General features: G+C 41.6%; 1 protein-coding gene across 2 annotated transcripts in view; it reads right to left on the minus strand.

Moving 5' to 3' along the window:
- Positions 1 to 24,002, minus strand: part of SLC25A21 (solute carrier family 25 member 21) — a 506,059-nt gene that overhangs the window by 18,928 nt on the left and 463,129 nt on the right. For both annotated transcript variants that reach the window (XM_046010194.1, XM_046010195.1), the window contains 2 exons: positions 23,173 to 23,280; positions 9,080 to 9,244 (listed from right to left, as the gene is read on the minus strand). In XM_046010194.1, coding sequence (XP_045866150.1) covers positions 9,080 to 9,244; positions 23,173 to 23,280 — 273 coding nt within the window. The remainder of the gene's footprint in view (positions 1 to 9,079; positions 9,245 to 23,172; positions 23,281 to 24,002) is intronic.

Raw genomic sequence — 24,002 nt, forward strand, 5'->3', positions numbered from 1 at the left:
TTATTTCCATAATCTTACAAATGGTCAGTCTGTGCTCACAGCACACATTCTACACTTCAATTCACTTTATTCCTTTTGTAGCACATCACCATCAATCCCTGAAGGGGCTGTTGTCACTCAGTTTTCATTTTCTCAAGGCTGCCAAGGACGAGGTGATCCAAACATGAAGTTCGTGATGGATTCTCATAGGAGACATGTGAGAGGCAACCCTTTTGAAAGTTAAAGTTCCTTTTAAATCACCCGGCACGCTTTGATTTTAGAAAAGTCTCCCACATTATCCTGATTAATAAGACACAGAATGAATAAGAACTGAAAGGAAGAAGGACAGCCGGAGGTCCGCACCTGTGAAAAAGACGTCCAGAAGACAGCCTGAAGACGGGCCGGATGAACTTGGGGGAAGATGTGGAAGATGTGGAAGCTCTGCTCTCAGAGCTGTGGGTGACCCAGGCTGGGAGCTACAACGACACATGAGGCCCTTGACATGAAAGTGTATCATCCTAAACTCTAGCAATGGACCGGACCCATAGGATTACATTTAAGCATAGTGAATACAAACTGCACAAGTTCAAGATGAGGGAGACCTGACTTGACGGCACTTCATGTAATCTGGGGATTTTAGCTGACCACAATTTTATACATACCAACATCTTGATGTAAAAGCAACACCCATTCTTTCCCCTCTACCCTGACAAAACCAAGAACTCATCTCTGTACAGTCTTTGGCTGCATTAAGAAAGGCCTGTATTCAGATCCCAGGAAGGGGTGAGGCTACTGTGTTCTGAGCTGACTGACAACTGTAGTATTATGTCCAGTTTTGACACTGACATTGACAAATCCGATGCATCTGTAATGGGGAGACAGACCATACAGAGGACCGGAAAGCATGTCGTTTGAAGAGGAGTTGAGGAACTGTGGATATGTCCTCAAGGTGGAAAGACTCAAAGGCTCACCTATCCATACATTTGAAGAAGTACAGTATAGCAGTTACAATACAGACTCTGGGGTCCGATGGCCTGGGCTCAGTCAACCACAGGATCTAGTGGAGATGGGCACCGGACTCTGATGCTCTTTGGGAAGAATCCTTCAAAGCCCTCAGAGGGGATGACTGCGCCATGTCATATTCATTTTGTAGGTATAACGGGCTGGCACATCATTGGGGTTTAATGAATATTTTATTGTTCCTTTATAAGGACACACTACACAAAGAACTAAGGTTTCAGAAGCAAATTACAAAGGCGAGACGTACACACACTGCTCAAGCACCTGGTGGCAACTGGAAGGCAAATAACAGCGGCTCATCACTGCCCTCCCCACAGCTGGCAACGGTCGTCATGAAAATGATGTGGTGAGTTGTAATCGTGGTTGCCTCCTGGTAACCGAACAAGGAGGCAGCTTGAGGGACTGTCAACTGCCTTTTATTTTTTTAAGAAGAAATTTGCATTTTCGATATTGTTAATTTCAGTGGGTCCAAGTCAATGAGGAGCAGAAGCAGCCCCAGACCGTATCTTTTGTTTCCTCTACTGTTGGCTCTCTCTCTTTTTTAAAGATTTTATTTATTTGACACACAGAGAGAGATCACAAGTAGGCAGAGAGGCAGGCAGAGAGAGGATGGGAAGCAGGCTCCCCACTGAGCAGAGAGCCCGATGGGGGGCCCGATCCCAGGACCCTGGGATCATGACCTGAGCTGAAGGCAGAGGCTTAACCCACTGAGCCACCCAGGCACCCAGGCACCCCTCTTTTGTTGTTTTGTTCACAAACTTTGACAAAAGCAATTTTTGCCCTGATGTCATGGTTATCCTGCTGTTTTGTCCTCCAATGAAAATACCTGCTATTGAAGCTTAATTTAAAAATACAGTTGTTTCCACTTGACAGCTATCAGAAGAATCTATCACAGTGTTTGTTTTCTCTTTATGTGAGATAATTTGGGGGAAATGCTAGCTCCCCAGTCCACAGAAGGTCACTAACTAAAATGAGATGGTTTCATTGATAAGCATTCTTTAAGGAATGTAGAGTATTCCCAAGATCCTATCCTTGCAGGGCTCTGGGCTTTGGAATGAAATCAAAGTCTTGTTAAAAGCTCAGCATCTAAATGTAGCCATTCAGAAAATAGCCATGAAAATTCCTTTTTTCCCCGAGCTAGCTGTTTTTTAAAGTGTTGTGAAATGTAAAATAATTTTAAACGTCTTACCCACTTAGTTCAAATTATAAAACACATACAATGTCAAAATGGGTTAGGGTTTAAGCATAAGAGTTATCACTTGATTATTTCATATATATGTACACACACATGCACACACACACACACACATACACCCTCTCCTTAAATATCTCTCTATAAATATTTACATGGGTAGATGATTCCTTCTAAGAATCAATTGTATCACTGAGTATTACCATACAGAACGCAGGAATATATTAATATATTTCCTTGGGAACTCAGTAAGATTTTCCTGTTTTGGTGTGCTCTGTTTATTCCTTGCCTCAATAAAGGCACTGACCCCAAGGAAAACTAACAAACCAGGTTTCCAAAACAAAATTCTAAAGGTTGGGAAGTTAGGACAAGGACACACTGAGATGCTTTGATATGGAGGTAGGCATATGATCAAGAAGAAGTCTTTGAACCGAGTTTAAGTCACGAGATTCTACTTCTGGACTGTTTCTATTAATGAAACTTTCCCATGCCCATCTAGTCCTGCTTATGCAATATGTTTGTTTGACATCCCCCCTCAGTTACATCATTTAAGAGGAGTCAAGTGACTTATTTCATGCCTCCAACATTCTGGCCCAGTTCCCCTCTGCAGCCTCCACCACCTCCCGTACCCTCTGGCTCACCGTACACCAGCTATCCTCATTCTATGACTTCTCCCCGGTTCCGCGAGCCTCTGCTCCAGGGCAATCACTCATCCTCTCCTCTGTGACTAAAGATCTGTCTAGTCTCCGCTCATCCTCTTCCTCTTGGCCTGGCTAATCCTCAATGTCGAGCCTCAGCCTTAACGTTGTTTGTGAAGGCAGGTCTTTCCTATATCCTTGGCCTGCCTCTGCCATCGGTCTAGAGTAGGATCCTGGTTTATAAATCCCCACAGATTGATAGTTGTCTTTTCATGGCCTTCATCACGACTGTCACAGTCCAGTACCCTGCACGAGGACTTGCTTATTGTGGGTCTCCTCTCGTTGACCCCGGTAAGGCAGGGACAGTGCTCACACTCAGTGAGGCAAGGCCCCAGACATCGTAGATGTGCCAGGAACGCTTTTGGCATGAATGAATAGAAGGGACCCACTGAGAATCTAAAGCTAGTGGTACCACACTTCCATCCACTTGGGTGGTACCTGATTGGAAACTTTTGGCTTAAAGTTTATTATAAACTAAGTGTCTGAATCCTTGCCCCCTTCTCTCTGCCCTCCCCCCATGCCTTCTTTCTCCCCAACACACATACCCCAGGGAGTCTGTGAAAACTGCCCATGAAGGATACTGCTTTTTACCACAGAATCTTGTCACATATCTTGGAATTTTATAGATAATATATACTTGTAGTTTCACCCCAGTGGTTCCCAGAAAGGAGAGTTGTTCTTAATGTAACTTTAATGCTCTTGCCCTTCCCATTACCGGATGATTGGTAAGACTAATGATTGAGTAAGAGAGAATCAGAAAAATAAATGGCCATAAATTAAATCTTACTATGATCTAATTCTACTGAGATTCTTCTTTCCAAAATACAAACAGCTCTGTCTAAGTTCTTCACTTGAACCCAAAGGTGCATTTTTCATCCAGCTTAGTGCACACCTTAGGGAAAGACATAGCTTTAAATCACGAAACGAACACATTTCCACATTTCTTCTAATAAACTGAAGTGCGTCTGACACCGCCCTCTGACTTTCTACAGAATTTACAAAATGAAGAAAATATTAAAAATCAAAAGCAAAAGAAAAACATTTGCATTTCTAAAAGGCAAGCTTTTATAAATATTACCTTAGGAGAAAATAAAATATGTTTGCCTTAATACAGTCCGTAGTAAAATGGCCACAGGGACAGGTCTAAATGGTTTATTAAGTAAGAAAAATTGAACATGTGAAAAATTGTTCTCTCCTAGAATATCTCTAACCCACACATGTAATTTATATCATGGCAAAATTCAACACAAAAGATGTATTGTTTTTGGCAAAATAACTTGCAAACATGCTTAATTAGGCTACAAACTAAAAGCATAGCTTAATACTGTTGACAGCCATGAGCCTCAGACAGTGATTTCTGCTATTATTATTATGATTTTACTTATGGAAACATTTGAAAAGCAGTAAATATGGAACTAGAGGACAAGGTTATTAAAGAGATGTAACATTTGAATTTTACGATGCTCATTTCTGTGTCAGCATCACAAACAATAGGCTTCGGACAGCCCCACCTTGTAATGGGAATGAAAGAAATTATTTTTGCAACGAAAGCTTACTTCCATGGATATTTGAAAAAGATGTCAGCATTTAAGTTAATCAATACCTGCTCCCAGTGGGCTTTACTTGGAGAAGTGATGCCTCTTTCTGGGGAGAAGGGATAATTCTTTATGCTGACATTCCTTTCCATTTACTGCAAGATGTAAATGAATGCCTCCAGTAAATGGATTCCATGGTCAGTTAATATCCAGGGCAATCTTTGCTCTACTGTAGCCACTTACTCACCAAAGGAGCAGCCGGAGACTACAAATAAATCAGAAGGAATCTAACCCAGGGCACCATTTTCAAACTGCTAATGCCCTCTTCTTCCAGGGCTGTGACTTCTCATTCTTTGTTCCTACAGATTACAGACTAAGGCTATGGAAAGGGAGGGCTAGGTTACAGGACTGAAGGAGACAGAAGAGGAATTTGGTCCCATTATCTAGATATTCTAGCTATTCCACGTATGTAAATTTCAGTAATCATTTTTAAGCGGTCATTTATGTGTGACAAAACACAAGGTAAAATACAGAATTAAAGCACTGCATGGTTTAGTGGAAAGAGTTCTGGCCTCTAGTTCTCTCCCTCCCCCTTGCTGTGTAACCTCAGATAAATTATTTCAGTAACTTTCACCATTGGGCCGTAACTTCTCATTTGGTTTTCTTATCTGAAAATGGCAGTTATCATGACGGGAATCAGGCAAAACTGTGGAGTCTACAAAAATGGTTTTAATAGTCTGACATGGCACAGAAAGTCAGGATATTTCTGAGATCACTTGAAAAATATATCTAATGGGCATCACCAATCTGAAGAGTTAAAACTTCAGGGTGGATGTCTGACCTGAGTTCTTCCCGCTTACCATTTAAAGTTCTTATTTTTACCTCTCTAGACAGCCTCAGAGGTGTGTAAAATGTGAAAAAGTTAACTAGGTATTCTAGTTTCTGAGACTCTATTAAACTTTACACTGATTTATTTCCTATTATAAAATTAATACACGCTCGTTGCAGACGCTTCCAACAGCTCAGAATGGTATATAGAAAATGACTTTCCTTCCACTGCTGCTTGCTTTGTTTCTTTCTCTCACTCACACACACGCACACGCCCCCCACATACACCCCCCCAATTTCCATTTCCACTCCCCAGAGATAATCATTATGAAGTTTCTTTTAAAACAAAATACTTTGAAAATGGAAAACACTGGAAGACCATTTATGGATTAAAAAAAAACACATTAAAGAAAAAAATTCTAAAATTATTTCATGCCAGTCAGGACTGGGGAAATCTCAAATTCCCTCAGAACAACAGAATGACCAACCAGTTGCTGGGTGAGGGAGCTGAAACCATAATCCTGTAAACAAATCGTCCGAAGTGTATGGCTAGAGACAGCCCATGGCAAAGATGGAATAAAGCCTTCAAGGAACACCGCCTCCTCCTCATGGTTAACAACTTGATGACGTTCTTCAACATGTTTTAATGATTATCATACCTTCCCCTTCACAAAGGATTGATTTATTATGGTTTAAATTTAAAGAATACTGGTTTCCCAGTTTTGAATCAGGCTTAGATTACAGAACACATAAAATCAATGACTTTGTTCTAGGCAAGAAAAAAACACAGTGTTCATTTAAGTGCAAAAGGAACAGTCCTGGGGAAAAATTCTTCATGCTTGCTCTATGTGCTCGCTGTTTGCACCATCCGCCTCCCCACCTCACTCTCCTCCCCTCATCGCTCTCACCCGTACCAGCACACCTAAACTTCACGATTATTTTTGCCAATCCTCAAAATAATGTTGTTGGGTAGCTTTTTCAACAGACAATAAAAAAAGCTGAAACTCAGAGCAGTGAAGTGATTGGCTCAAAATCTTTCACCTAGTAAAAGGGACACTCACCCAGGTTTATGGTGACTTTTTTTTTTCAAGATTTTATTTATTAATTTGAGAGAGAGAGTGAATGTGTGAGTGAATGAGCAAGGAGAGGGGAGAGGGAGAGGGACAAGCAGACTCCCCTCTGAGCAGGGAGTCCAACGCAGGCTTCATCCCAGGACCCTGAAATCATGACCCTAGCTGAAGGCAGACACTTAACCGACTGAGCCATCCAGACACCCAGATTTGTGAAGACATCTAAGTGTGCATCTCCAACTCAGATCTCTCCTCTAAAGCTCTAGGACCCACACCCAATCTCCGACACATCTGCATTTTAGTTCCAAATGCAGTTAAATTCAGTTTCCAGGCTGAGCCCATAATATTCTCCCATAAACTTGTTTTCTTTCTCAGTAAATGGCATCATCACCCTTTCAGTTGCTCAAGCCAAGAACCTAGGCAGCATCTCTACCCACCACCCCTTTTCTAAACACACCTATATATATGCTCCATCACTACATCCTGTACATTTTGCCTCCTGAAAATGTCTCAAATCTGTCCACTTCTTGTCTCCACCATGAACAACACAATCTGAGCCCCTAGCATCTCGCTTGGAAATCATTTCCATGTTACACCCTGCCCTTCCCTCACCACCTCCCCTCCATGCTTTCTCCACTTGGCGGCCAGACTGATCAGGTAATTCCTCGGCTTAAAATCTTTTGTTGGCTTCCTAGTTCTCTTCAGATAAAGGTAAGAAACCTCAATGTGTCCTGTAAGAGGTGGTATGGTCTGACCCTGCCAACTGGCAAGATCAATGAGTGCTTTCCATGGTTTCAGGATATCATGATGTATTTAAAAAAATAAGTGAATAGTTAAGCTTCTGTGTTTATGTAATGCATAACATTTAATGAATTAAGTGCACAGATTAACTGTAGAATGAAATTTACACTTGTGGATTTTTTAAAAAAACATTATTAACCTATGACTATATGTAGATCTTTGTGACTTCTTTCTTAAATAGACCAAATTCATTTTATAATGCTATAGAAATTAAAATAAATGCTCAAATATACGTAATAAAATATATAATCATTGGTATAATTTATTTCATTGTGTGTGACTTCTGCCTCAAAAGTGGATAGTTGGAGAGATGGAGGCAGGGACTCTTTTCCCGTGTTGTAAGGAGTACTCATCTCAGAGTCTAAAAACCAGGGTCAACTTCATGCATTTGTGACCTGTGTAGTCACCCAGGGCCTGTGCTTAGAAGAGCTAAGTTTGTTGCCTTACTATTTGGTCGTGAAATTCTTACTAATTTTTGAACAAGGGTACTACGTTTTCATTTTGTCCTGGGTGCCACAAATTGTTTAGCTCATTCCTGCCAAAAAGAATCTCAATGTGTAAGAGTCAAACTCCCTCATGTCACTCAGCCCAAAGTGTCCATTTTGTTCAATTTCTGTGATTCTTGATGGAAGGAGGGCTCTGAGGACCACTGGAGTCGGAATTGTCTGTCAGTGGGGGAAGGGTGTCTATACGCTGTACAATCACAGATTTCAGGCCAACCAAACCTGAGCTTCTACTCAATAACCGAGATTTCCAAATACAGTAAAATGTGGTTAACTATTTTGGCAAGTGAATTAGGCCAAACCAACAGACAGTTAATGTGGGACATCCCTTGGCTTCAGCTGCTACTTGAGATAAGTCCTGACCCAGAATATGGGGGATCATTGGGCAAGGGTAGGTGTAATCAACTCTACTGAACAGTCTGGTGATAGTTATATTAGAAATCATTTTATGTTTTATAAAAGTCCATCAATAGTTTTGTACAAAGCAAAACAAAAAACTGAACCCCTGGGGGAAATTGTCTGCATATGCAAAATGTGTCCCCAGGGGGTGCTTCCACGTTCAGAAATTTTCAATGCAAGCAAGCAATAAGATGGTGGGGGCAAAGTGTGCTGTTATAAATGAAAAGACGCTGAGCTTAAAGCACATCCTGTGCTCCTTTTATCTTGTAGAAGGTGAGAGGCTATTAGCATCTGTACATTACCATTAAAAATATATTTATGATTACTACTGCTTTGCATGAAAAGTGAATGATACTTGTAGAGTTGGTTTCCTGCTTACCCTAGTTAACTTAGGTAGATTTAAAAATTAGTATCTAGGGGGCGCCTGGGTGGCTCAGTGGGTTAAAGCCTCTGCCTTCAGCTCAAGTCATGATCCCAGGGTCCTGGGATCGAGCCCGGCGTTGGGCTCTCTGCTCAGTGGGGAGCCTGTCTCTCCCTCTCTCTCCGCCTACTTGTGATCTCTGTCAAATAAATAAAATAAAATCTTTAAAAAAAAAATTAGTATCTAGGTAAAATTTAAATTTTAGGCTGACAATTTCCCCCAGGGGTTCAGTTCAAAATTTATTTAAAACAGGAAAATTTCAACCTTCTTGGGAAAGTTATGCTTCTGAGATTAAAAAAAGTGATAACATAGTTTCTAGAAGCTTCTGTTAGTGATAAAGAGGAAGCATTCAGGGGTCATGATGCATATTTCAAGGAGATGAATTTTGGTGTCAGAATTGGGTTCAAGTCTCTGCTTTGCTCTTAACTACCTAACAAAGAACTTGGTCTTTCTAAGCCTCAGTTTCCAGTTCCTAAATAGGGATGACAACACCCCATGAATAAGGCTAATGTGGGGATCAGATTCGATGTGAGTGTTCAGCACAGTGACTAGCACGTGATAAGCACTCTACAGATGTAGCTATCATCACTGATGAGCTTCTTCCTCCAGGATTTTAATCTATTAAATAGTTACCTTATTGACAGGAATAATGTTTTTGACATTGTAGTAGAAGCCAAAATAAACCATGTTGAAAACTCCGTGACGCCCCAAAGTTGCTGTAAATCCTTTGTTGAGGCCCTGGAGTCCCAAGCCTTCCTTCTTAATGATGTGTCTTGCATAACTCATCGTGGATGGTTGCTGCAGGAGAGAGGAACAGAGCCAGAGAGCCCATCTTTGAGACTGTGATATAAAGTAAATTACCCTTTGAGCTTCCCTTCAAGCCAGAATTATTAGGGATTTCCCTCCCCCACCCCAACATGAATAATCATGCCTAGATCCATGCTTTTACAATTAGGAAGCTCCATAAGTAAACAAAATTGCATGCATACGAGGCCTTCAAGGGAAGATTGCTGGCAAAAAAACCCCCACATCTTTGAATTAGTGAAACTAATGTCATATAATACCTATCATCACTGGCTACATGTAAATAGCTGCATCCAGTTCTGGATTATCCAAAGTAATGGGGGGGATTAGCCATCCAGGTAAACTGGTAATCTGTAACTGCATAATTCAAAAGGAATTTACCTTTTGTTCCTGAATCCAGCTTATTTACTTTTCTAATTATGATTTTCTGGAGCGAATGTTACAAGTAGTCTTGATCCCACTGCCTCAATAGTTTGAGCTGGCACTAGGTTAGAAATCGGGCACGCACAAAGAGCAGATGTCTGTAGCTTTCCTCAGGAGGGTGGGCAATCAGCGTATTTATCACTTGTTGTGATAAATGATAAATCAATGGCACTGGGAGTGGTGGGTTACCTTTAACTTCCTTCCTTCCAGCCCTCCGACTGATGACCCAATCTTGAAATACCCTGACTGCCCTCCAGTCTATCACTACTTTTGGAGCATGTTACAGAGCTCACTGGAGTTTGCCCTGAGGTTTATAATTCGTTATGATACAAGAACAACAATTCACATGGGCTTCAACGAAAAGTTGAGTGATTGCTTCCTTTTGGAGGTACAGTACAAAGGATATCTTTCCCCGTTAAATTTTGACTGAATAGGAAATAGGGGGAAATGCTCAGTATTTGATTTTTTTTCCCCCCAAGAAGCAAGCACTGATGTGACGTTTGTTTGATTCTTTCACTGGAGCAGGTTGCTGGAGTGGTCTGCAGTCTGATGTGCTCTCTGACTAGAAGTGGTTTTTATCATGTGCGATTAAGGTTGTATCAGCAGAACAGAGGAGGACAAATCCAATCAAGGCTTTTCATCCAATTTGTATTTATAGCTGGGTAATTAACAAGATACATTTATATGAGCTTGTTTATATAGTAAATCCTACAGTTTTTGCTGATAAATGTTTTAAAAACTCTTAACTACAATACTACACTCAACTTCATCTTTTCACTTAAGATTAATTACAATACATTGTATTAAGCTTAAGGGAAAAAGACACATGAGAATGTATCTTAAAATAATAAAAAACATTTCATATAGGAAACCCAAAAATTCTCAGAAGGTTAAAGTTCACTCCCTGCTCTACAAAATGGGACGTTTTTGTTTGTGTTCTGGCACATTGACTATCAACACAAATTATTTATTTTGGTTTTCAGAACAGGCTTGAGGACAAGTTGAGCAGAAGTTCATTTCTTTTGGAAAGACTCTGGAAGTGCTGAGCAAACCGCCCAGGCTCTGCTCTCCTGCTCTGAGGAAGGCAGCCAGAGGGCACATTTTGAACTCAAGTGCCTGGTTGAACTTGAACTCTAGCTGTGAGTCATTAAGTAAAATCAGAGAGCAGCACAGTAGTTAGAAATAGTGAGTTGTCTTTCTCTGCTTGACTTATTTCACTTAGCGTAATCCTCTCCAGTTTCATCCATGTGGATGTAAATGGTGGGTATTCATCCTTTCTGATGGCTGAGTCATATTCCATTGTGTATATGAACCATATCTTCTTTATATGTGGAACATAAGGAATAGCATGGAGGACCACAGCGGGAGGGAAGGAAAACGGAATGGGAAGAAATCAGAGTGGGAGACAAACCATGAGAGACTCTGGACTCCAGGAAACAAACTGGAGGGTTACAGAAGGGAGGGGTTGGAGGAGGGGGTAATCAGGTGATGTGAGGGCATGTTTTGTGATGAGCACTGGGTGTCATATGCAACTAATGAATTGCTGAACGCTAAAAAAAAAATGCAAAAAAGTATAATAATTTGGAAAGAAAAACATGAGAAGACATAAAATAAACAAGTAGATAGATGATAGATAGATAGATAGATAGTGAGCGGGTTGGAGCCAGATAGTCCCAAGTTAGAGTCTCAGCAATCCCACTTGCTAGCTTGGGCAAGGATTTTATCTGCTCTGATTTATCCTCACCTTAATCATCTGTAAAGTAACAATAATAAGAAAATAAGAGAATCTTCCTAATAGGATTGCTGTGATGATACAACTAAGTCAGTGGATTTTTTGTCCTCTGTAAGCATTCACTACATATTAGCTGTTAATAATAATGGCAGTCGTACTGAGAATAACAAAAATAGTTTGAATAATAAAATAACAGGTAATTTCTTTGTGAGCTGAAGGCAAGGGCTTTAAAAAGGGTGGAGGCTGATTTGAGGGAGCCGAAGGGCATGCATAACGAGGCTCTTCCTTTTCATTCCTTCTGGCTGTCCTTTCCTGTTCCCAGAGCCCTGGACCCTTGTGCCTACCAGAAACGCCTCATGCAAGACAAAAAGGTCTGCTTCCTCTGAGCCTGATCAAATCCAGCTTCCGGCCGAGAGTGCTTCTCCAGGGAGCTTCCTCACCCCAGGGGCTTTCTTCTCTAGAGCAGCAGATCCTGTAAAATGGCTTCTTCCCTACCTCTCAGAGTTAACATCCTTGGTGAGAATTCTCCAGTGGGTAAGTCTGTGGGCTATAGAAGCAAGGCCACAGGGGAGCAAAGGTTGGGAATGAAAAAGTCACCCACTGGACCTCCACCTCACACCTCACACAGCTTACAGCCTAGAGAGCACATTCATGTGTGTTACCAGGTACCTGGAACACAGTAAGTGCTCATCAATGTTAACTATTAGCACAGATGTCTGGTATTTACATATATCACACGATTTATCCTCCCGGCAAGGGTGTGAGATAGGTATTATCATCATTCCCATTTGGCAGATGGGGAAACTAAGGTTGTGTTACTTGCTCAAGATCACAGAGGTAGTTCCTCTCCCACTCCAAGTCCGTACTTTTATACTTTGCATGGTTTTGCCGTTGTAACATATCTGACTGCTTTTCTCAATTTGTAGGGTATCCAGCGGGTATATTTCCTTTATTTTGCAGGTGAGAAAACAAGGATTGTTAAATAGCAGGCCTAAAGTAAAAATGCTGGTAAATAGCTTAACCAGAATTCTGCATCTAATCCAGTGTGGTTCTCATTCTGTGGGCTCAGTCTTGTTCTGCATTTGTGGTAATTTGTGGTAAAAGCTTCAGAGTTGGATCATCCAACTGATACAGGTAATACATACATCCTAACCCCAATATATTCTTCTTGGGGCCTTGTGATAGAGAAAAACCAGAGTTCTCTAACTCCCTATAAAGAGTAGAAGTGTGCAACATCTTGTCACACACATGTAAGCAAATATTTAATTAGAAAGGCAAAACACGATTTCCACTGGGATGCTTAAATAGGAAAATACAGAATCATTTTGACTAGATCTCTGTAAACACAAGGAATTTTACTAAAATTATTTGATTACTGGGCTTCCATTTCAAAACAAAAATGGTGACTGACCAGCATCATCAGCCGAGTGATTCCAATACTATCCAACCTGGCAGGTCACCTACCAGTTCAGTTTCCTTCCAACATTTAGAGTCACTGCAATTTTCATATTTAGTTACCAGTTGTGAGCCAAATGGCATTATAACTTTCCTAGACGTACTCCTCGTCGACTGCACCAGAATGCAAGCAGGGGAGCATAAGTAGATTGGAATGTGGCTAAGAGACTGTGATATCACACTGTTCTCCACACTGGTTTATTGAAATCCTCCGTGCACTAGTACCTGCCAGAGTATTTCCACTTGACGTAACTCAGAGTCTTTAGGCTTCATTTTAGCTATTGCCAACTGCTAATTCTGGGAACTCTCTGTCCTCTCATGCGTTCGTTTCTTCAACGAAGACCCGTTGTGTGCCTACGAGGTGCCGTGTGCTGTGTAAATGTCTCGTGCAGGACTTTGCTCCTATTCTAGAATTTAAATCCGTTTGCTTGGATTTTTATTCAGGGAGGTAGGCCGATAATTTTTAGACCCACCCTGAGAATATTCCACGATGGTTATGAAATATGGACTCAAATTTCTGTTTTAAAAGTCCTTAAGAGGCTTGATTAATAAGATTCTTTGTACCACTCCAGGGCACTGATTTCCTTACTCACGGAGAGTCCAGGATTACCAACAAATCACAGAGATGACTTATGGCAGCCTGAGCTATTTTGCCTGGAGTTCTTCCATCCAACTACTGACCATAGCTGGCTCTGATCAGCTTGTGAGATCACAGACTGAGGTGCAGGCAGCAGGCATTGTTCTCTGGGTGAGTAGCAGTCAGAGTGCGGCCAGTGGGTAGAGACATGGGGTGTGTGTCCATTAATTTCCTCCACCCTGAAGCCAGAGAAGAGCTCTAGGCACACCATGTCAAAAGGCGGCACGCTCCTTTACTTGTGTTCCTTTACTTGCTTCCCAGGACAAGGTGAATTCTGTTGTGTTTTAGAGCCAATGGAATAGGGGGTTACATTGAATTTCGTCACACAGCTGGAACGCAAACTGGAAGAGACCTTCGCACAATGGAGTGAGTGTCCATATCTGGGACTTCAGAGAAACACTGCTTTGTTCAAGAAGAGGAGATCCAGTTGCTGCATTTAGGCAGGAAAATACCTTGGTTCCTCAGGAGATAGATGATCACTTATGCTCTTCATTACTCAAATAAAGTCTTGAAGCATTTTCGTAAATTTGGGGGGACAAAAAGGAAAAAGTAATCCCTTCCTTTTATTTGAGAACAAACTGTAAGTGAAAGAAGAGGAATTGGGCTCAAAATCCCACACTTAAACTTCGCTTTTGCTCAGATATTTCGCTAAGTCATCATTATAGCTTATTTTAATAAGGCAAGATTATGGACAGAAAGTCACGCCAGATACAATTAGGTTCTATCTGGAGTTTTGTTTGATGAACGGGTCTATTTTTTAAACAATCTGTGAGTGGATAGTAATTTGCCATAAACAAACTTTCCCAGATGCTGCGCCACAAACCTTCTTCGACACCAAGTTGTCGCCTGCTAACGGTCCCGGGAGGAACACCCAGGTGAGCAGATGCTGCCGCCGTGCCTCGCCCCTGCCGTCGCTGTCAGAGCAGCGGGGAAGGGGGCCACACTGTGGGGACCGCTCAGAAAAAAGTGGGACCATGGAAGGAGCTGTTGCTTTTTCCTGGTTCCAGAAACACTTCTGACTGTCCCTTAAGGGTCACGATCACCCACATTTCTTGATCCCGATAAAAGCAGTGTGGTTGCTTAGAAAGAGAATTCAATGTTCACGTTGGGTTCCTAAGAGCTGCTAATTTCATTAGGCCTTATTTTCCCCTATCTATAACACCGAGAGAAAGCCATCCACCTTATAGGGATAGTGAGGGAATTTGAAATACCAAGTATGTGTGGGCATTGGAAAAGTGGAAGGAAGCACAGGCAGTTACAGAAGCCCTGGGATCAGGGGGGAGTGTTGGTGGAAATCATTGACTGGTTTTTCTTTTTTTTCATTTTTTTTTTTAAGATTTTATTTATTTATTTGACAAACAGAGATCACAAGTAGGCAGAGAGGAAGGCAGGGGCCGGGGGTGGGGGGAGAAGCAGGCTCCCCGCTGAGGAGAGAGCCCGATGCGGGGCTCGATCCCAGGACCCTGAGATCATGACCTGAGCTGAAGGCAGAGGCTTTAACCCACTGAGCCACGCAGGCGCCCCAACTGGTTTTTCTTTATATAGCTCTGTATTGCTTGATTTGTAGGGGAAGAAAAACCAATGTAATACTTTTACAATTTGAAAAACTATATAAATTGAAAAAAATCAAATAAAGGAAAAATCACGTAAGGCATCTTACACAGTATCTGGCATACAGTAGATGTTCTGTAAATGGTAGCTATTATCATTACTTCAAAGTCTCAGTTCTGAAAGCAAAACTCTAGCGTTGCGGGCACAGCTGAATGGAAGACTGACGTCTATTTTCTGTAAATGATAATAGAGAGACAACTTGGCTGTTGCCTTAGGTATTGTTGAAAGATAACTATAGGAAAGGATTCATATACATAATTCACTTTTCTGCCCACAAGAATCATAGACTGGAAAGAAATAATTTAGATACTGCAGAGTTTCCAGGCAATGTTTCACATGGTAATGCAGGAAAAATTTGAACTTAACTCAGTACATCATCACGAATGTTGACATGCCCTGGAAGCTGGCTTCTCACACTATCTGTAAACAGAGGCACACGCTCACTCTCTAACTCAGCTTCCCTCTTTCTTGAGATAATCACAAAATGCGGTCCTTCTATTTACTTTATGTTGATTCCAGGTACTATAACTAAGTTTAAACACTTGTCCATTGACTGTGGAGAAAATAATCACTAAGCTTTGTGAACTCCTAAGTGATCTAACTGATCTCTACTAGATTACTGAACTGCCAGAAGAAAGTGTTTGGAATTATATCTAGTGATGTTTATCCAAAACCAGAATCAAACCCTAAACTAATCAAAAACAAACAAACAAACAAACAAACTCTATCTTTAAAGATTCTACTATCAATGACACATTCACTATCTGTTCACTGAACCTTATAATTACAATTATAAAGGTAGAAGACTATTCCTTTCTTGGGTTGAGCGCCTTTAAAGACTAAGTAGAGGGGAAACAGGCTTTTGCAATTCACTTAAGCCTTAGTTTCATGTTTGGGGGTGAGAATGATTATGTTCATATGTAATGTAGATAAAAATGAGTGGAAGGAAAACCTGTCCCCCATCCACACATCAGAGGCAAATCCTATAGACCTCAAGGGAAGGAAAACATAACCCGTTAGCCAAATAATAACTTTGAAGTGCATTTCAAAGTGGAGAGAAAAACTGGGAAACAATTCATCCAAGATTTTGCTCCTGGGGAGAAATTCACATTTTCCAGGCTTGCAGACAGCATGCCAGCCAAGCACCACTTGGCTTAGCACAAGTGATAGGGGACTTCTAGGTCTTATAAATCTATAGCTTAAAAACAATGCACCCAGGGGCACCTGGGTGGCTCAGTGGGTTAAAGCCTCTACCTTCAGCTCACGTCATGATCCCAGGGTCCTGGGATCAAGCCCCACATCGGGCTCTCTGCTCAGCAGGGAGCCTGCTTCCTCCTCTCTCTCCCTGCCTGCCTCTCTGACTAGTTACAATCTCTGTCTATCAAATAAATAAATAAATAAAATCTGAAAAAAAACAAAAACAAAACAACAACAAAAAACAACAACAACAAAAAAAACGATGCACCCAGTTAGAGGAGAGAAAGGTCCTACAAGGACAACAAGCTATAAAGTCACACTTTTGGCGAGACTGGATATGCAAACCATCTCCAGTAGAAAAATCCTCGGGCAAGTCTAGCCCTAAGCCAAAGAGACTACAAACCAGAACAACACTTTGCTCGGGTTTAGTTTGAAGGACGGGGGGAAATTTGGGTCTATCCCGATTTTATTTGAACATGTTTTTACACCCACTGAACCAAACCAGAGCATGACAAAGCTGTGATTACTTTGCTCCCCACAGAAGGTCAAGCATATTTAAATTAGAGACCGGTTTTCTTTATTCACTGTGAATTTTAAGATGCTGGCCAAGATTCTGGTATTGGAATTGGAGGAAGTGTGGCAGGGATTATAGTCTTTGACTGATATGGTGGTAATTTAAAAAGTGGAGGCAAGACAAGCACACCTATTGAAATACTTTACACAGAAGCTGGAAGGAGATGAGGGAAGTATCAGGAACCAAATGAACCACAGTTTCTTTGTATTTTTAGAAGAGTTTATGGCTACACTGAGTGGGAAGGCATACTTTATGGGTAACAGACTTCTGACTGGCGAGAGAATCAAGCCTAGACCACAGAAGGGAGAACCCAGGCAACCCAAGCCAGCGAGTCACCTGCCACTCCTGGAAATCCTCATGGGAATTGCACTTGGGGCTCCAAGAATATCACAGACACAGCCTCTGCTCTCAGCCAGTCCTGCTCCTGGACCCCAGCCAGAGGGGCCCCCGTTCAGGAACGCATTCTTCAGAGGACCCCATTCTGGTCCTTTGCCAGCCATGCCCTCCCCATAGGACCAAGGGGGATATCTGCCTACTTCGAGACTTTGCTCTGTGTTCCCTGAGACTGTGGCAGTCCCCACACTTCATCTTCCTACCCTATCATTGCTTACAAGACATTAAGTGTAATATTTTTCTAAAGATTTATTTCTTTATTTCAGAGAGAGAGAAAGAGAGTGCACGCACAACCTCATGAGTGGGTGGGGGGAAGGGGCAGAGGGAAAGTGAGAATCCTGAAGCAGACTCTCTGCCTGGACGGAGCCCAACTTGGGGCTCAATCACAGGACCCAAGATCACGACCTGAGCCAAAAATCAAGAGTCGGAAGCTTAACTGACTGAGCCTCCCAGGTTCCCCACGTTAAATGGATTATTAAGACTTATGTCGACTACGGTCGCCCTAGGCTGATGGTCTCCACTGTAGAGCTTCTCCCAGCTGCAGCAACTTTGTGGGAGATGTTCGTCTTTAAAGGACCATGTTGACTCACCTCCTCTGGCTAGGGAAATAGGAAAATCCACAATTCCCGTGTAGGACTCTGGAGTGGTTCGTCTCTAAGGCTCGAGGGTAGAAGGGCTGAAGAGTAGACCGGTTGGCGGAAACAACCACAGTGATCTCGCTGCAGAACCAGCCTCGGGGGAAACTGTTCTGCTTTCTTAAAGTTGGCCATTCTGCCCGCAGCCCATCCATTCAGTGCTCCCCCACAACTGGTAGCTATAATTAACTGAAAAGGCTGGAAAGGAGCTTCGTTCGCAACCTCCACGTGAAGTGAATAAGCAGGCTTGACAAGGAATACACCTGGTGGCTCAGTCAGTAAAGTGTCGGACTCCTGATTTCGGCTTCAGGTCATGATTGCAGTGTCTTGAGATCGATGCCCGTGTTGGGCTCAGTGCTGGGCGTGGAGCCTGCTTAAGATTCTCTTTCTCCCGCTCCCACTCCCCTCAAAAAAATACACATGAATTTTGTACAACTATTCCAGAGGAAGCATATCTCGATTGTGGTGGGAATCTTTCCAAAGTGGCTTCAAATGTTTTTTGTGTGTGTGTCAGCCTCTGGCTTCTGCGGCTATCTGCTGGCTATTTACAGCTGACAGAGATCCGGCTACTTCTGTTCATGACAGCAGACCGAGTTTAAAGACCTTGTCCATAGGCGCTGTAACTAGGCTGCCAGCCCTTAAGCCTTGATAAAGTGTTCAGGCTGAACAGATCGTCCTGGCACCTGAGCACTGCCTAGCAGGGACGGAGGGGGAAATTGACCATGCTCAGTAAGCTGTCCACGTGCCCATGGCTGGCGTCAGCTGTGGCCGCTCAATATTAATTGGGGTATTAGCTCAAGATAAAGGCCTTTAGGTAACTTTAAGCATTTGTAAGATCAACTTGCATCTTGAAATAGTTACCATTGGTTGACTTCCTGCCATGTACCAGGTTCTATGTAAAGATCTTTGCATATATTTAAATTCTCATAAAAATGTGTAATAACAACTAATGTCACGTTAAACCATTACTACATGACAGGCTGCATTGACAGCTTTGCATACACATCTCAACCCTATTACTATTATTATTTTTCTCTAAAAAATAGGAAAGGACGATGGTCAGAGTGGGAAACATGAACTTGCCACATAGTCAATGACAGAGATGGGCCTCTGGAGCTTGTGCGTCTAGCCACTTATACAAATGCCTTGCTGTGGGGCACCTGGGTGGCTCAGTGGGTTAAAGCCTCTGCCTTCGGCTCAGTGGGATCGAGCCCCGCATTGGGCTCTCTGCTCAGCGGCAAGCCTGCTTCCCTCCTTCTCTCTCTGACTGCCTCTCTGCCTACTTGTGATCTCTGTCTGTCAAATAAATAAATAAAATCTTTAAAAGAAAAAAAAATGCCTTGCTGTAAGACAGCTGGACCGACAGCCATCGTTTCATCACCAAGGGAACTGCACGAAACTTGTTCAAGTCCATGTTAAGAAATGGTAAAGAGCATGATAGATTTCTCTCTCCCCAGCCCTGGGCCAGATTTGCCAGTTCACCAGTGGCCTTCCTGTTCAGACAGCTCTGTTCATATACATTCTTCAATAGTCTACATGTAAGGTTTAAACTTTTTTTTTTTTTTAAATCATAGAGCAGGAAAAAACACAGATTTCTGCTACTATAAATGAAGTAATGGAAACTGAACTGTGCAACATTGAGCCTTAAGATGGGCCAGCAAGTCGTTTCTACCCAAATCAGCTGAGAACCCTCTCCTTAAAGGGAGACTTGAAACTCACAAAGCCATAGAACATTTCTTTTGGATTACATACTCTTCTTTATACTGTTTTGTATTTCCCGAATTTTCTATGATGAAAGTGCTACTTTTTAAAGTAAATATTCATAGGTAATGCTGAATACATTCTCATGTTAAACATTTAACTACACAAAACCCTTCCCTTAAATGCTTACCTTCCACGCCCCCTATTCTAGTCTCCTTTCCAGAGGTAATAACAATTTAGAAGTTTCTATGCATTCCTCTGCATGACAGACCTGCACAGGCCAATAAGGAAATCATGATCCATACGTGGTTATTGAACGCTTGAAATGGCCTGGTTCAAACTCAAGTGTGCTTGTAAGCATAAAGTACACATGGGATTTAAAGACCAAATCTGAAGAGTGTAAAATATCTCATCTAACTTCTATATTAACTACATGTTGAAATGACCATATTTGGGATGTATTGGGTTAAAGAATTAAAAATAAATGAAATACAGTATTAAATTAATTTCATGTTTCTTTTTGCCTTTTAAAATATGATACTATAAAATGTAGCTTACATTATATCGGTATTAGCCAGCACTGCTCTGGAGTCTAGACCATTTTTAATATGTTTACACACTTATTTATATAAAATAAGTATTTTTTGGGCTTTTTAACATAAATATGCACTACTTTTATTTATTTTTTATTTTTTAAAGATTTTATTTATTTATTTGACAGAGAGAGATCACAAGTAGACAGAGAGGCAGGCAGAGAGAGAGAGGGAAGCAGGCTCCCTGCTGAGCAGAGAGCCTGATGTGGGACTCGATCCCAGGACCCTGAGATCATGACCTGAGCCGAAGGCAGCGGCTTAACCCACTGAGCCACCCAGGCGCCCATAAATATGCACTACTTTTAAACCTGGACTCAAACTTTTTTTTAAATGTATAACCTTTAAATGCATTGATCATTGTATTAATTCCTTTCTTCTTTCCTTTCTCTTCCTCTTCCCCACCCCATCCACCACCTCCAATGCACACACTTCTTGACAAGCTGACAAGGGCTCAGAGTGAAGAAAAGTAATCATGATTCTTGGCCATACAAATGTTGAAGCAAGCACACCTAACAGTTGGATTATTCCAACCCAGGCACAGATTAACAAAAAGGTGTCTCCTTTTTGGATAAAAGAAAGTGCTAGTCAGTGGAGGAAGGCTTTGGAGTTAGTGAGTCCTAGACAAAAGAAATAGGAAATAGCTACAGTTGCCAAAAATGACTACCAGTTATTTTTCAAGAACTAGATCCAAATTTGCTATTCTCATCATGTCATCTGTTCCTTTCAGATATATATATATATATATATATATTTTTTTTTTTTTTCCAGAAAGCACAGTTCCGTTACTTTATGTTAGGTGACTATGTACCACTAACACCTTTTCCCTTGATCAATACTGCCTATTAAGTGCCACATCAGTTCAGCAACTGAATCTTGATCGTTGTCGGAAATAAATGCTGACGTGTGTGATCACGTCTGACTCGTCGAAGGTTGTGATGTACTGAACACTTTTGTTTTGTCTAAATACCTAAAAATGAGTCCAGTTCAGTGGATTCTGCAAAGGAAATAACCCCAGACAAGCTCCTGTTCTCCCCTCACTTAAAAACTGCCTGCCTGCATATACGCACACAGCTGACACACCGCGCACTCCTGTCAGGGAACAGGGACCATGCACACGTACGGCAGTCTTGGGTTAGGCTGGCAGGGTGTTTCCCGTGTTCTAGACAGGCCTTAACACATGCAACCCATTAGCAGCTCTTACTTGGCCTCAGTGTGGAAGCTCCTTGAGGGCAGAGGAGAGACAAAGAACATTAGGCGTGAGCAGGGGTGTCATGATAACTCACTATTCTCATTCCCACGAGTGCTCTGTGGTGCTCTGTCCCAGTTGCATCCCTCAGGTTACGTGCTGCCTTGATAAAGGACCACCACTGAATACCTGTTTTCCGTTGTCCTCTCCTTGCTGCTCTGACCAGCTTCACCATGATAAAGAGGAGGCCACAGAAGAGGAGGAGCACCACAATTTTCTTCTAATTGGTAACTCTCCCACTCTAATAAATCAAAATTCCCTTGAACAGATTTCATGGGAGCTGCTCCATTTCAGCAGGGCATTTGAGAAGTGTTTCTTCTCTTTTCTTCCTATTCCTTACCACCTTTTTCCTTTGTTCAAGGAAATAGGAAACAAAACAAAGACTAGGGCCATGCAAGGATGTTCAATCTTTACTCAGGTGCCAAATATCACCGCAATTAAGGCAACCTTTTGAAACTTGAAAAAAAGATTTCCCTTAATTAGGATTGACTTCACCTGAGCGGATACCATCTGCTCTAGCAGCCCAACCCTGTGCTCCTTGTGTCTTGGCAGCCTCAGGTGAGTTGGGCCCCTTCTCCTTTCCCACATCCTTGCTCAAGAAGCTGCCTGGGAGCTCTCAAGCAGTACCAGCAGGCAGGAAGTGGGGTGGGAGCAAGGGAGGTCTCCACCCATTAGCAGCTGCTTAAGTAGTAGGCAGGGGATCTATTCTACAGAGAATTTCAGGTCAGCAGATACTCCAAAGCAATTTATACCACATGCTACCCAGTTGGGGAATTAACTTAAAATGCTAAGGAAGGAAGGACCTGGAACGCCAGTCTCCTTATTTTCCCCCTACCTGGTGCTTGGCACCCAAAAGAATAAAAGAAGAACAGTTGGACTCGGTGGTTTCAAAGGAATTATTAGGCAACTGGGAGGAAGTGAAGGCAGCACACGCCAAGGGCAGCTGTCTTCATGGAACACCGTGTACCACTGATTAAATGTCAGGACCCATCATTGTCCGAGTGGTGACGTCTACCCAGGTTTAGTAACTTGCTTCATTCAGATTAAACCCAAAGACAAGCTTGACAGATTATCAGAATCTTTGAGGGAGGGCAGTGGGTGGAGTGGAGAAAGGAGTAAGGCAATTTAAAAAAAATGACTTCATAATTTTTTTAAAATATTTTATTTATTTGACAGAGAGAAATCACAACTAGGCAGAGTGGCAGGCAGAGAGAGAGAGGAGGAAGCAGGCTCCCTGCAGAGCAGAGAGCCCGATGTGGGGCTCGATCCCAGGACTCTGGGATCATGACCTGAGCCAAAGGCAGAGGCTTTAACCCACTGAGCCACCCAGGTGCCCCCATAATTTTTTTTAAAAAAGCACAATATTATCACCTCTGTGGTTTTTGCTTCAGTCTCTTCTAGCATAATGGGAAGTAGAAGTTTTGCTAAAAGTAGGGGAAACATTTCCAAATAAGTCATTATAGATTACATTCCAAATCTAAAATAAAACTTGTAAATATGCATTTGTCCGTTGGACTTTAGAACATTTTTTTCACACTTCCCTTGTGGAAGAAATTTGACTTTTTCTTATGCAACTTCCTTAAGAATAATTTGCTATAAAAAATAATTTGCTATGGTTTTAACAAGTGACTAAGAGCTGGGTTCATAATTACATATATAGCACGTACATATATTAAAAATAATTTTTTACATTTCCTCACCAATAGGAAAATATCAAATGATTACCTCCGTAAATTTGTTCCGATTCGCTTGCAAGCCAACTTTTACTACCTCAAAAGGGTTAACCACGATAGCTTCTGTTAGTCCAGATCCTAATCCAGCAATGGCAAACGTCTAGAAAAGTTAAATCAATCAATACTTTAAAACAAGTTATGTGCACTGGGTTAAACATCTTACTCATTATACTCTGCAGCTGAATGTTATGGGGAGAATGGAGAAATGCACAAAAATGCACCATATACCATTACTAAACAGCTTTAGTTCTTGATTGGATGCTGACAATTCATGAAGAAGAAATTACAGAAGCCACAAACCACATCCTAACAATTCAAAATAAAATGTCAAAGCCCCATCAACAGTGACTTTTTCCTTTAATGAAAAGAAAGGTTGTTTTAGTGATTTAAGGTGGATACTAAAACATCTGCACATGTAACAATTAAGAGAGTTTGACTTGTAAAAGGAGAGCTTCGTTTTTAAAACATCTACTTAAATCATTACTGAGCATCTCAAAAAATTCAAGTAGCAGAACCAAAAATAAAAGGTTTATAACTAAATTTCAGGTAACCAAACAGTGCAGCTGAAAACATTTAAATGTATAGCCCGGTTGTTAGAGTCACTATTCTAGACAATTGGCAAACCAAAAGAATTTTTATTCATCCTCTCCTTATTTAAAACAAACAAACAAACAAACAAAAAAACTCCCAGCAACTGCCCTATTCTTCTAGACATAGAAAATGAGGGAAAAAAGTTGAAATCAGAAATGGTGAGGTTGTTCTGAAAGGCTCAGCTAAAATCTACAACATCTCTCAAACGATGATGTGAGATTCTTATTTGCT

The sequence above is a fragment of the Meles meles genome, chromosome 6 (genome assembly GCF_922984935.1).
Source record: "Meles meles chromosome 6, mMelMel3.1 paternal haplotype, whole genome shotgun sequence".
Classification (NCBI taxonomy): domain Eukaryota; kingdom Metazoa; phylum Chordata; class Mammalia; order Carnivora; family Mustelidae; genus Meles; species Meles meles.